This window comes from Mesoplodon densirostris, chromosome 14 (assembly GCF_025265405.1).
Source record: "Mesoplodon densirostris isolate mMesDen1 chromosome 14, mMesDen1 primary haplotype, whole genome shotgun sequence".
In the NCBI taxonomy this organism is placed as follows: Eukaryota; Metazoa; Chordata; class Mammalia; order Artiodactyla; family Ziphiidae; genus Mesoplodon; species Mesoplodon densirostris.
In genome coordinates this window covers 77355007-77369802 of record NC_082674.1, presented here as the reverse complement: position 1 = coordinate 77369802, position 14796 = coordinate 77355007, and the positions used below count along the sequence as shown (strand labels likewise).

At 47.5% G+C, this 14796-nt stretch overlaps 1 protein-coding gene across 1 annotated transcript; it reads right to left on the bottom strand.

The window, feature by feature from the left end:
• Positions 1-7: 7 nt before the first annotated feature.
• LOC132501409 (speedy protein E5-like) lies at positions 8-3301 on the bottom strand. Its single transcript, XM_060116984.1, has 7 exons — positions 3257-3301; positions 2926-2980; positions 2690-2884; positions 1127-1185; positions 687-772; positions 161-335; positions 8-67 (listed from the first exon to the last, which is right to left on the bottom strand). Exons 1-7 carry the CDS (start codon positions 3299-3301, stop codon positions 8-10), a joined length of 675 nt encoding a protein of 224 aa, XP_059972967.1.
• Between the last annotated feature and the right edge of the window lie 11495 nt (positions 3302-14796).

The following is a 14796-nucleotide window of genomic DNA, read 5'->3' as shown; positions in this document are numbered from 1 at the left end:
TGGGAACCTAGGGGGCGCCAGGGCGCACCCGACTCCAGACCCAGTGATGTGGGTTCTGGGCCTGGATCTGAAAGGGAAGCACAGCAGGGTGAGCGCCAGGAGGAGGGGCCCAGCCCCTCCACCTCTGGGGTGCGCTCCCCGGCCCTCATCCCCGACAGACCTCCTCACACAATTCCCGGGTGACCCAGGCTCGGTACTCCATGGCACAGAAGAATTCCACCTTCAGCTGGAGGAACTTCTTGTAGAGGTGCTGCCAGTGCTCTCTGCCCAGCAGGAACGGGAAGATGCTCTGCTTGGCCGTGGGGTTGTCCTCCTCCATGTCGGAGGCGATGTAGCTGCCATCAGAAAAGAGGGCTAGCTGGTCCCGGCCCCCACAAGGACTCAGGCGAGACAGTGGAGAGAGGCTGCTGAGGTCACCCTGGAGGAGCACTCAGGTCCACAGAGGGCAGGACCGTCCTCAGCACCAAGGCTGCTGGGCCCATGCTGTGCGGGGCCCAGGTCAAGGTTCTGGCTGTTGCCATTTCCCTGGGACTTTCTACCTCGGGTCCCTCAGTCTCTGGGCAGCAAATGGTGCTTCCTGGCTACGTTCATTATCCCAGGACCTTGCTCCTTGCCTTCCCCTACTCTGACCATATGACCCCTTGAGGGCCTTGAACCACCACTGGGGGCCCTCAGGCATTGCTCACAGGGCCAGGAAGAAGTGGATCCTGTTGTAGAGGTGACCAGGCAGCCCGACACGGCCGAAGTACTCCACCACCATGGAGAGCAGGTACTGCGGGAAGACACAGGGCGGGGGAGGGGCGGCCAGGGGTCGATGGCAGGACCAGTGGCCTGAGTGGGCCCTGCGCCCCACCCCATCCACAGGTCAGGTGGGAAAACCACCCAGGGTGGGCCTTGCTGAGGGTGTGATGGCCCTTTGACATGCGGAGATGAGCTGACGGGAGGCCAGGGAGGAGATGCCCAAGGGCCGGGGCACCCGTAGTGTGTCCTTTCTTCCTTTCTGGCCCCAAGGGCGGGTCTCTCCAGGGCCTCTGCTCAGGCAGACACCTTGTCCTCCGTCCCCACCCCCTGGGGGTGGGGACACTGCAGACCCCTTGGTCCCTCATAATTTTAGTGCTGTGAGTACCTTGTCAGACACTTGCAGGAAACTATCAGCTTTCAAGAAGCTCTGGATAACAGGGTCCTCTGTAAAGGAAGGGAGACGTGATGAGGGCCTCGGAGCAGCCCTTCTGGGAGCAGCGAGCCTGGGGCTGTGGGACATTTCACAGGGAGGAGGAGAAGTGGAAACTTCTCCCAGTTCCTCTGTTTCAGGAAGTAGAGGCAGCTCTCTTCCCCCAGGAAGGCTCAGAGCCTTAACAGTGACAAAGCTGTTCCTTCCATTGACCCAGGGAGAGAGTCTCAACTGTGGGGCAGGGATTTTGCTATTGTTATTTCATCTTCAACACATGGCTGGGTATGTGTGTCTCATGAAGAGAGATGACCTGGTTCTCAAAGTTTAACATAACGTTCCTCGAGCCAAAGGTTGGGTGTGACCTTTGGCCTCTGGGCACTACATCCCTGTCACTTCATCACACTGCGACTGTGCAATGCTTTCCTGCCCCACCTGATAACGGAGCATCCTATGTGGGCAGTGGAGAGTTCATACCCCCCTGGGTGGGGGTGGTGGGGGCACTGGGCATTCTACCCTCCTTCTCCTGGACCCCCTTCACTTCCTGCTGATAATGACCTGGCCTCCCCTGGCCCCAGCAGGCTCATCTGGGATTAGAGTTGTCCCTGGAGGTGCCATTTTCCAGTGGTGCCCTGAGAATGCCAGGTCCTCCTTGTCTTTCACACCTTGCCCCGGACAATGACATTTACCGAGACGGGAAGACGGAGGGGTCATGGATCATTTCGCCCTCCCTGACCCTTGTCCAGGTGGCCTGGCTCCCGGAAGGGCATTGCTTTCTGTGAGGATGAAAATATCCTGTAGCTTGCTGTCCAGTACAGTAGCCATTAGCCATGTGTGGCTACTGAGCTTATGAAATGTGGCTGGTGAGAACCAGGAACTGAATTTCAGAAGTTTCTTTTAACTCACGTAGAATTAAATTTGAAGAACTGCAGGTGGCTAGTGGGTGCTGCACTGGACAGTGTCAGCTCCGTGTCATCCCCCAACCTGCCACACTCGGTCCTGCCTCTGGTCCTGACATCACCTTCTCTGCAGACCTTCCCTGAGTATCTGTCACAAAGCTCTCCCACTCCTGCTCACAGCCCATCTCTAGGTGTCATTGCCGTTTCCTTGTCTGCATTTGTCACTGGCTGAGAGCAACTTATTTCTGTAATCTTTGGGGTCTCCTCCCACTTTGAGCATAAAGGCAGTGAGATCTAGTTTGTCCTTTCATCACTCATCTCTAAAATCCTAACTGGAGGCACTCAATGTGGGCAGGGGATTCCTCCCTTGATGTGTCCTAAAATGTCTTGATAATTGAACCCTCAACCGTGAGTCCTGCTTTCCTTTCTCCCTCCAAGAACTCATCTCAGATGAAAACCCATGAGCACCGCAGTAGAACTGTGGAAACAGAGCGATCTGCTTCTGTGCCACCTGGACACCTCACAGCTCTGAGCCCCAGGGGGAGATTTGGCCATGATCCCGGAGCCTGTGGGATCCTCGGTGTAGAAGGGACCTGACCCTCCACTAGCTCAGAGCACAGACCCAGAAGCCGGTAGAAGGCCTCTTGGTCTTCTGCACGATAACTGGATCTTCTCTTGTTGATCCTGAGTTTCGTTCCCTCAACATGAGTGACGGTCCACATGTTCCTCCTCTGACTGCGCTTCTTCCAGGACTTCAGCTTGGAGACGACTTCCGAGGAGGTGGGTTTGGAGGCCAGGGCGCTGCTGTCCTGGGCGGCTGCAGGAACGAGACTCTGTGTGAGCACAGACCTGACCCACCTGGGAGGCCCCGAGTCTGCCCTTGCAGCTCACCCTGAAGATTGAACCCTGCCTCCTGAGGACAAGACAACAAGTGGTTACTCAGCAGTACCTGATGTTCTCTTCAGGGCCAAGGGAGCTGAGGACACCACACCTCCCTTGACATCCATCAGTCTCTTCCTCTTCTGGCCTCTCATCCTCCTGGTTCTCTGCTCAGAGACAGCCTCTGGAGGGGCAGAACTGGAGGCCAGAGGGCTCCCATCCTGAGCAGCTGCAAGGAGAGAGGAAGGACCCTGTGTGATCACGGGAGGGACCCACCTGGGAAACACTGTGCTCTTCCCTTCTCACTCACCTTGAGTATGTTGCACGTGACATCTGAAGGGATAAGAATGACCATCACCCCCTTTGCACTCTGTCTATAAAGGAGGGTAGGCACTGAAGTAATATTTACCTTTCTTGGCCAGGGAAAAACTGCTCTCCTGTGCCTCCTTCCCTGGATCTTTCTGCCTGGGGAGCACCTCTGTGGAGACAAATGTGAAACTCTCTGGTCATCGATGTCTTTAATAACTACAAAGGTGAGCAAGATAGTGACCTCCTGTCTCACCCTGGACACCTTTCCCCTGCCCTGCAGACCCACACCCATGAAGAGTCCAGGGAAGAAGAAGTGATGCTGGAGCCATGATGATCTATCACCTTCATTCATTCAGAGAGCAGGGAGAAGTGTGAATGACCACACACACCTGGCTTCCCTGCCACGAGCGGCCTTTTCATCCGACTTTTTTGCCGGGTCCCGTGGACTTGCATCACTCTCCGAGGCATCCGATGTGGAGCTCAGAGGGATAGCCTGTCTTTTCTGGGTACCAAAAACTGGAAAGAAACCAACTTGATTCTGACCAGGCCACTTCCTTCCGCTTAACCTGCTTCTTGTGAGACCTAATAATAATTAAAAGGGCAATAACATTAGCTACCAGTAATTGCTTAGTAAACTTGAGATATTGATTAGTGCGTTGGGATGCCCTCATTCAGTCCTTACAAGGAGGTGTGAGGTAAGGTGTGTCACTTGCCTGTTTACAGATGAGGAAATGCTGACCTAATTTGTCTAGGATTTGTTCCTTGACCGTGGCTAGAGCTCTTTGGACTTGGGATTAGAACTCGCGTCTGAGCGGTGCTCAGGGGAAGAAGGCTGGTGGCAGCCCCGGTTGAGCCTCAGGCACATTTCCATGAGGGTTGAGCTGGGCCACCTTACACGCTTATGTCATCGGCTCTGCCTAAATATCCCTGTGAACCACTATAAAGTTACAGCAATCCAACCTGGCAAAAGTCTGACCAGAGTAGCCCAGGCCTGTGTGAAATGGCCCTGGAAGCTGACTGAGGCAGTTCCCCCTCCAGAAGGCCAGGGCCGCCTGCCGCCTCTGAGGGCAGTGCTCCTCCTGGGTGACAAACTGCCCACATGCTCCCGGGGCTCTCAAGGTCGAGTTCTCTGTAGAGTCGCTTTACTGTCTCTCCTCCTTCCCCCATATTCATTTTGTTCTCCTTTTGCCCACATCCCCTCCTGTTCTCTGTTCTCCCCACACTCGAGACCTCTTTGTATTCCTACTGCATCCCAGTCACTCCTCTGGAGGTTCACAGGTGATCCCTTCCACATCCCCTGCGACAGCTTGGAGGAACCTAGTTCAGGATCCAAGACTCACCTTAGTACAGAAAAGAGTGACGCCCACCCCAAGGAAGCACCCGGAGGCTCCCTCGAGACCTAAGCCCTCACCCTAGCCCACAGTGCAGCCTCACACCAACGTGGGAAGAGCACTGACTGTTGACAAGTGTTGCTAAGCGATCCAATGGGGCCCTTGCTCTGACTCACTGATGACATCACACCATTCCACCAGTAACTGCTCTTTGGTTTATAAAATGCTCTCAAGGAAAAGACGGTGGGCCTCAAGGAGGAAGGAGTTAGCGTCCCAGCCTGAACACTGGGATCACTTCCTCTTAGCCCAGTATTACCTCTGAACCTCATCTTGTGTTTCATCTGACCAATTAATGATTCCAAATGAAAGTGATTCATCCACATATCAAAAAATTGAGAAAATACAAACTTAAAAGTTGATTAATATTCATAGTAAAGTTAGTTTATTTATTTGATATTTAATTAATTAATTTATTTATTAAACATCTTTATTGGAGTATAATTGCTTTACAATGGTGTGTTAGTTTCTGCTTTATAACAAAGTGAATCAGCTATACATATACATATATCCCCATATCTCCTCCCTCTTGCGTCTCCTTCCCAATGTAGTTTATTTTTACTCTTTTCTGGTTTGTGTTTAACTATGATTATATTGAGATTTTAAAAATTAACTTTTTCATTTTGAGATAATTGTAGATTCATAAATGCAGTTGTAAGTAATGACACATCCTATATACCTTTCCCCAAATTTCCTTCAGTGGTACAAAGTTGAATATCTATAGCACAGTATCACAATAGGACATTAGAATTGGTACAACCCATTGACCTTATTCAGATTTCCCCAGTTTTATATGCAATCACTTATGTGTGTATTTAGTTCTATGCAGTTGTATCCCATGTGTACACTCATGTACACCACCACCAAGGTATAGAACAGTTCTGTTATACGGATCCTTCATGCTACTTTTTTATAGTATCTCCATCCACAACCCCTGGCAACCACTATTCTCTTCTTCATCTATATAATTTTATTATTTCAAAAATACATGAATGGAAACAGATAGTGTAGAATGTTCTGATCTGGCTTTTAGTTTTAATTTGCATAATTCCCTTGAGGACTGTTTAATTTGTTGCATAAATCAATAGTTTATTCCTTTTTATTGCTTAGTAGGAATCCATGGTTCTATGGTCAAGTGCATATTTAGTTTTGTAAGAATCTGCCATACTCTTCTAGAGTGGCCCTATCATTTTACATCCCCACCAGGAATGTATCAGTGATCCACTTTCTCCACATCATTGTCAGCATTTGGGTTATCACTTTTTATTTTAACCATATCTCGTTGTGGTTTTAATTGGCACTTCCCTAATGATATTCCATAATGATATTGATTTCATGTGTTTATTTGCCATCTTCTGGTTCATGTTTTTTTCTAATTGAACTACTTCTTTACTGTTGAGTTTTGAGATCTTTTTATGTATATCCCAGATACAAGTCCTTTGTAAGATACGTGGTTTGCAAATATTTTCTCCCAGTCTATAGCTTATCTATTTTTTTTTTAATGTTGGGGGTAGGAGTTAATTAATTAATGAATTAATTAATTTTTGCTGTGTTGGGTCTTCGTTTCTGTGCGAGGGCTTTCTCTAGTTGTGGCAAGCGGGGGCCACTCTTCATCGCGGTGCGCGGGCCTCTCACTATCGTGGACTCTCTTGTTGCGGAGCACAGGCTCCAGACGCGCAGGCTCAGTAGTTGTGGCTCACGGGCCTAGTTGCTCCGCGGCATGTGGGATCCTCCCAGACCAGGGCTCGAACCCGTGTCCCCTGCATTAGCAGGCAGATTCTCAACCACTGCGCCACCAGGGAAGCCCCTATAGCTTATCTTTTAACATCCTCTTTTTTTTAAACCATTTTTCCTTCTGGTTTTATTGAAATGTAATTGAGGTACAACACTGTATAAGTTTAAGGTGTACAGGATAACTACTTGACATATGTACATATTGCAAAATGGTCACCACAGTAAGTTTAGTTAAGATTTATTACCTCATATAGTTACCCAAAATTTTTTTCCCTGTAATAAGAACTTTTAGGATTTACTTTCTTAGCACCTCTCAAGTACACCATACAGCAGTGTTGATTATATAGTCACCATGCTGTACATCACATCCTCAGGACTTATTTCTTTTAGAATTGGAAGTTTACACCTTTTGACCACCTTCAACCATTTCACCCGCCCCCCAGTCCCTGCCTCTGGTAACCATCCATCTGTTCTTTGTTTCTATCAGTTTTTCAAAATTTTTATTGAAATATAGTTGATTTACAATGTTGTGTTAACTTCTGTACAGCAAAGTGATTCAGTTATACATATATATATATACATACATATTCTTTTTCATAGTCTTTTCCATTATGGCATATCATAGGATATTGAATAGAGTTCCCTGTGCTCTACAGTAGGACCTTGTTGTTTATCCATTCTATGTATAATAGTTTGCATCTGCTAATCTCAACCTCCCAATCCATCCGTTCCCTACGCCCCTTCCCCCTTGGCAACCACAAGTCTGTTCTCTACGTCTCTGAGTCTGTTTCTGTTTCGTAGATAAGTTCATTTGTGTCATATTTTAGATTCCACATATAAGTGATATCATATGGTATTTGTCTCTTTCTGACATACTTTGCTTAGTATGATAATCTCTTGGTCCATCCATGTTGCTGCAAATGGCATTATTTCATTCTTTTTTGTGGCTGAGTAATATTCCATTGTATATGTGTACCACATCCATTCATCTGTTGATGGACATTTAGGTTGCTTCCATGTCTTGGCTATTGTGAATAGTGCTGCTATGCACATAGGGGTGCATGTATCTTTTTGAATTACAGTTTTATTCAGATATACGCCCAGGAGTGGGATAGTGGGATTGCTGGATCATATGGTAACTCTATTTTCAGTTTTTTGAGGAAACTGCATACTGTTTTCCATAGTGGCTGCATCAGTTTACATTCCCACCATCAGTGTAGGAGGGTTCCCTTTTCTCCACATCCTCTCCAGCATTTGTTACTTGTAGACTTTTTTTTTGGTGGGGGGGCGCTGTGCCGCATGGCACGTGGGATCTTAGATCAAACCTGTGCCTCCTACAGTGGAAGCACTGAGTCCTAACCACTGGACCACCAGGGAATTCCTATTTGTAGACCTTTTAATGATGGCCATTCTGACTGGTGTGAGGTGGTGCCTCATTGTAGTTTTGATTTGCATTTCTCTAATAATTAGCAATGTTGAACACCTTTTCATGTGCCTATTGGCCATCTGTATATCTTCTTTGGAGAAAGTTCTATTTAGGTCTTCAGACCCTTTTTTGATTGGGTTGTTTTAAACTTCTTTGTTCATGTATGTTACATAATATTCACTCATTTTAAACATACAATTCAATGAATTTTAGTGTATTTACACAGAGTTCAACAATCATCAGCACAATCTAATTTTGGAACATGTCCATCCCCCCAAAAGCTCCCTCCTGCTCATTTGCAGTCACTCCCCATTCTCACCTCCAGCTGTAGGCAACCACTACTGCGTGTCTGTCTTTTTTTTTTGTTTTTGTTTTTTACTGGGGATTGGTAGAGAAATCAGTTTGAAAAAAATATTTCATTGCTAAAAGCCATTTGAAATTTACTCATTTTAAGCTCTTTATTGATAAATGAGAAAACAGTGGCCCTGAAAGCACCAGGGTGTAGCCCAAGACCATACATAAGCACTACATGTCAGAGGTCAGATCCCTTGAAAAGCATTCTTGCCACTGGGAACCTGGGTGCCAAGCTTCGGGGTGGAGTGACCACAGGTTCTGCCATGGTTCCCTCTGATTGGTGCCCCATAAGATGTGCCCTGTGGGGTCCGGAGCTGAGGGAGACGGGGGTGGCATCTTCTCCCTCTGAGACACTATTCCTGACTCTGGTTGGATCTGTGGTCTCCACCCCTAATTCCAGACCATTGAGGGGTTATCCTTGAAGCCAGGGTTGCCCTTCAGCTTGGTGGCCAGATTCTTGCTTCCTCCATTCTTCAGATTTCACACCAGATAAGTTTTCTCCTAGTGAGATGTGACTCTTGGAGGGCATTTTTTTTTCTTTTTTTTTTTGCGGGGAGCGGGGAGTGTGGTGAAGGGAAAGGGAGCAGGAGCTTCTTTATGGAGTCTCTGTATTCTGGAAATTTTTATGTCCTAGAAATCTCCAGCATACATGGGGTTGGGGGAGGCAAGTTTGGCATTGTCACTAGCGTGGACTCCACCACAGATGTCTTCTGGGACCAGTCAGCAGCACCAAGGTGAAGCCAGCACAGAGTTGGAGGCCTAGAGGGTTCCAGAGGGCATCAGTCATGGGGAGTGGCTGTCACCCACCCCAGTTCCACATGTTGGCTTAGGCAGGGGATTCTTAACTCGCGGGAGTCTGGGTCTTATGATGTTTCAAAAGAAGCCAGAAATTAAATTTTTTTTAATGTGAAATCTTCCAAATTTTAAACAATGGCAACAAATAAAAAAATTTTGAATGCCATGTGGAGGGCACACAAGGACGCATCAGCTTCTGAGCCTGGCCAGGAGCTCTGCTCTTCAGGATTTAGCTCTGAGAACCACTAGCAGGGGATTCCAGGTTGAGTGCGGGGGATGGGGGGCTTGACAGAGAGTATTCTCTCTCTTTTTTCGCTTCCTCAGGCCATGTCTGTGCAGGACTAAATTGAAGGGGTCACGCTTTTCGTTTATTATTTATTTATTTATTTATGGCTGCACTGGGTCTTCGTTGCTGCGTGCAGGCTTTTCTCTAGTTGCGGCGAGCGGGGGCTACTCTTCGTTGCGGTGCGCGGGCTTCTCATTGTGGTGGCTTCTCTTGTTGCGGAGCACGGGCTTTAGGCACGCAGGCTTCAGTAGTTGCGGCTCGCGGGCTCCAGAGCGCAGAACAGTAGTTGTGGCCCATGGGCTCAGTTGCTCCATAGCATGTGGGATCTTCCTGGACCAGGGCTCGAACCCATGTCCCCTGCACTGGCAGGCGGACTCTTAACCACTGCACCACCAGGGAAGTCCCTATGCTTTTCCTTTAAAACAGTCCCTCTCTCAACTTGCCTATGACTTGGGTGTTAAGTAGGGTGCTGGTGGCCATGGAGCTTCCTGGGATCATTCTGGAGGCAAAGGGGAGGAGAGGTGCGTCCTCCCAGCCTCCCTTCCTGGTGGTGTCAGCTCTCCGAACTTGAAGGGGGAGGGGGAGGAGGCTATCTTGGTCTTTCACTTAAGTGTTCACCTCTGTTTCCACCCTTCCTGTGATGAGAAGCTCTGCAAAGCTTGTTTCTTTTCCCGTGTGGTGGTAATGGTGGTGATGCTTGTGGTACCAGCCTCTGTATTCCCGTCTTTATGAGACTGCTGGCAGCAAAGTGCAGCTGGGCTCTGTCTCTGGCTGCTGTTGCTGGGAAGATGTCTGTGGGTTTCCTCCACTCCCTCTTCCTTGATAGGGTGTGAACTGTGAACCCACCTGGCTTTCTCTGTGGGTGTTGGTGTTGGTGGTAGGATGTTGGCTGTTCTTCCCACTGCGGGTTTGCCGCTGTGAGTCCAGGAGGGGGTCAGGAGGATGATTCTTGCATGGCCTTTTGAAGAACACAGTAGAGACTTTACAGTTTTCTCGTGGCATGGACGCCAACATTCACATTCGATAGAGGTCGCTGCTGTAGCTGCACGTTGAGAAGGCAACCAACTTTCCTGAGACACACTATCAGGGATTATGAGGGCATCCTCCCATGCTCTCGGCTGACCAGGTCATATTTGATTACTGAAATTAGAGGAGGCCTTTGTTAGGGTTACACTGTCAGCAACAGAGGAAAAACCATGAACTCACATAGGTACAGCAGAGGATGAATGGAAACATATCCCATGGGACTTGCTGTTTTCCCCAGTGTGGGTCTGGTGCTGCCCGCGCACTGAGAGGCAGGTGTCCTAGATTCAAGGCATTATGACGAATCTGAGTCCCTCTGGACGAGTTAGGTATGCCTGTGATTCTCAGGGTACAGTAATATAATAACCATGAACATACCCTTGTGAACTACACAGCAATCAATGCATGTACATGTACCATTCTCCCAGTAGGGACTAATGACTTACTGACTTTGAATAAAGATGTAGAACAAGTATAGAAGCCGCAGTTTAGACTAGGAGGGTCATTTCTGTTCCTCAGCCTTAAAGCTGAGTAACCACAGCTCACTCTGGAATGCGCCCAGGGACCCAGTGCAATACAGTCAATTCATCTCTTGCAGTGGGTGGATGGTATAAACCGGATGCTTTGACAAGATTTGGAGACTCTTTTAAATTGTGAATGGAGATATGTTGGATCCACTGGATGGTACTGAAGTCAAGGAGGAGAACTCCACAGATAATGATCCCAAACCCCACAGCCAGCAGTCTCCTGGCCATGCCGGGCACTCCCTGAGTACTGCCCTCAGATGACCAGAGCTTACGGAAGAGCTTGCAGCATTGACCTGGATTGTGAAAGGTTTGGGGAAAAACCTCTGTTTATTCTCAAGAATCTTTTTTTTTTTTTTGCGGTACGCGGGCCTCTCACTGTTGTGGCCTCTTCCCGTTGCAGAGCACAGGCTCCGGACGCGCAGGCTCAGCGGCCATGGCTGACGGGCCCAGCCGCTCCGTGGCATGTGGGATCCTCCCGGACCGGGGCACGAACCCGCGTCCCCTGCATCGGCAGGCGGACTCTCAGCCACTGCGCCACCAGGGAAGCCCTATTCTCAAGAATCTTGAATCACCCCTCCTTTCTCCCCTCCCCACTCTCTTGGTGCATCTGGGACTAACATCTGTTAATGTCTGATCCCCAGAGTGTGGGTGGGAGTCAAGTGGAGCAATCCTTTTTGGCCCGTGCATCTCTTGTCTCGCTTCTTCATGTAGCTGGGGTCTAGCTGGAGTTCTTGATGAGACAAATCTGCTCTGAGCCTTTTTCTCAAAGAGCCCCTTTTGTACACTGGGTGCTCACCTTTTTTCCATTTCGGGGAGAGGAGTAGCTTAGTTACTATCTTCTTAGCGGGGCAGCTAGGGGAAATACTCAGAGTTCCCAAGTAGAGTTGTCATGGATTTGGCTTTGAGAAAGAGCTTGGAATTGTTCTGTGTATTTTGGGAACATTTAGATAACATTTCCTATTACATCTTTTGAGAAATTTTCTTTGCTCTGAAGTTTACTTTATTTGATATGAATGTAGCCACTCTGTTTTCTTTTGACTGATGTTTACATAGCGTGTCTTTTTCCATTCTTTTATGTCCAACCTACCTCTACTGTTATATTTGAAGTGAATTTCACGTAGACGGTGTATGGTTGGGTCAAGTTTTCCAGTGCACTCTGCCAATCTCTGCCTTTTAAGAGGTTATTTATTTATTTGTTTGTTTGTTTATCTATCTATTTATCTATCTATTTATTTATCTATCTATTTATTTATTTGCCACACTGTGTGGCATGCAGGATCTTAGTTCCCTGACCAGGGATCGAACCTGTGCCCCTTGCAGTGGAAGCACAGAGCCTTAACCATTGGACCACCAGGGAAGTCCCTAGGAGGCGTATTTAGACTATTTACATTTAATGTCAGTATTTATATGTTAGGGCTAAGTCTGCCATTTTCTTTTTTGTTTCCTTTTAGTTCTCTCCTTTGTCTCTCTGTTTCCTTTTTCCTGCCTTCCTGTGAGTTGCTTGAATATATTTTATAATTTCATTTTGGCTTTATAGTGTTTTTGAGTGTATTTCTTTGTGTCAGTTATTTAGTGGTTCCTCATCTGAGAGTCCAGGATCTCTATGTGGCTTCCACTGGCACTGCGCATGGTGGGGGCATGCCTCATTGTTGCCAGGCATGGATGACAATTCTGGGCTCTCACTCAGCCCTGACTGACACCATCCTGGCTGTGCAGGGAAGGGTAGAGCATCTTGTTACAACCAGAAGAGGGTGGAAGTTCAGGTTCTTCACTCAGCCTCCAGTAACAAGTGCGGGTCCCCTTTTTTTTCATGGTGTTTGTCTGGAGTATGGTGGTTATTGTCCAAAAGTTTTCTGTCTTGCTAGGTTGCTGTTTTCCTGATCCTTTGGCTAAAAAGAGCAGGCTTTTCTTGGGGCCTTTTTTTTTTTTTTTTTTTTTTTTTTTTTGCGGTACGCGGGCCTCTCACTTGTGGCCTCTCCCGTTGCGGAGCACAGGCTCCAGATGCGCAGGCTCAGCGGCCATGGCTCACAGGCCCAGCCGCTCCGCGGCACGTGGGATCTTCCCGGACCGGGGCACGAACCCGTGTCCCCTGCCTCGGCAGGCGGACTCTCAACCACTGTGCCACCAGGGAAGCCCTTGGGGGCTTTTTTGTCTGCACCCATTGAAGCCTCCAGTTTGCTGGCTTCTTCAGCCCGGTCTGAGATATAAGAAACCAAGAAGAAACCTGAATAACTTACTGCCGTGTTGTTCCTCAGGTCCTGGGGTGCTTATCCAATCTGCTTTTTTCTCTCCACCTTTGAGTCTTCTCATGTTTCATATATAATATCCAGGTGTTATCACTGTTCTTAGCAGGAAGAATAGGGAAAAGTTCATCTCCATCTTCTTTGTAACCAGAGGTCCAGGACAGTAACATTTTTGTTGCGGTTACATTTAGAGTTTCTAGCCTTTATTGTTATTATTAACAAACTCTGTTCAACACAGGAAGTGGTTTCCCTGAAAGCTGCATTCATAAATACAAATTATCAGCAAATTAGGAAGAAAAATGCAAACTGAGAGTGCTTCACGTACACTTCTTTTCCTTTTCATTCGATCATTTTTATACCTAACCATTTTGAAAACGAAGAGGTGACATTAATCACATTCTTCTCTCAATCCATGAAATCAGAAGAGACTATAAGATGCCTTTAAAGAAAAGTGAAGCATAGGACACTTCTCAGTAATAAAAGAAAGTTATTCTGTAATAACTCAGAATTATGAGAGAAAAAAGTCAATCTCAAAGGTTATATATTGTATGATCCCATTTATATAGCATTAGTGAACTTATAGAGATGGAGAAAATAGTAGTAGTTGGCAGAGATTAGGGATGAGGGTAGGAAGTGAGGGTAGGAAGTGAGGGTAGGAAGTGAAGTGGCTATTAAAGAGAAGAAGAATCCTTGTGATGGGACTGTTGTGTATGTTGACTCTGCTGGTGGTCACACAAGTCCACACATGTGATAAAATTGCATAGTACCACACACACGCACAAACAACTGAGTGAATGTAAAAGCAGTGAAGTATAAATAAGGTGGATGGATTGTATTAATGGCAATTTTGTGGTTGAGGCCAGATGCACCAGAGACCTCAGAACTCCTCTCCTGCTGGGGATATTGTGCCGTAGTTATTCAAGTTGGTACCATGGGAACCTGGGTAAAGGACACGTGGGCTCTCTGTATTATTTCTTACAACTCTATGTGAATCTACAATAGTTTCAAAATTTTAAAAGTTTGATAAAAAGAAAGCAAAGAATTGTGCTGTTTTGGACTTTCTTCTTCTGCAGACTTCCCTTCCCTTCCCTGATGGCGCAAGCAAAGAGGAGATGACCAGCCTAATTTGATTTCTGCTTAATGGTCTCTTGCGTGCAGAGAGACCCACTTTTCTCACTAGTGTAAGGGCTGGCTGTGTTTTGCGATGAGCTGTTTGGGTTTTGATGGGGTGAGGTGGTGTTGGGACTGGGAGATTGGCTTCTGCAGGCACAGTTCTTCTTCCCTCTCTGTCCTCAACACCCTCCTGAATAGCTCGGATTATTTCCTCTGTGCAGCCCCGAGGCTACATCCCCTGAGACCGGCTCTGCACAAAGATGCTCAAGGCCACACACTCCCCAGAGACCTCAGTGCCGCCTCTCCTGCTGGTGGAGAGCAGAAGACATGTGAGTCTTCCATGGAGGCCGGCGTTGCAGGCAGATGTGGCCTCTAGGTCTCTCTTGTGATGCCAAGAGCGAGAGGAGTGCCCCTGAGCTAGAAAATGTTCGTGACTGTTAGGAAGAGATCCAAGATAGATCCCAGATTTGTGAGACACTATGCTGTTCCAAGCACTCTCCCATCTGACTTTAATAGAAAATGATTATATCTGTAGAAAATGAGAGGCAAAGAAATGAATGAGCTTATGGGAACTTTGCCATGAGATGCAAAATATCTGCATGGAAAGCAGAGTAGACATGATTGCTGGGGGACATGCACGGAATTTCTCAGT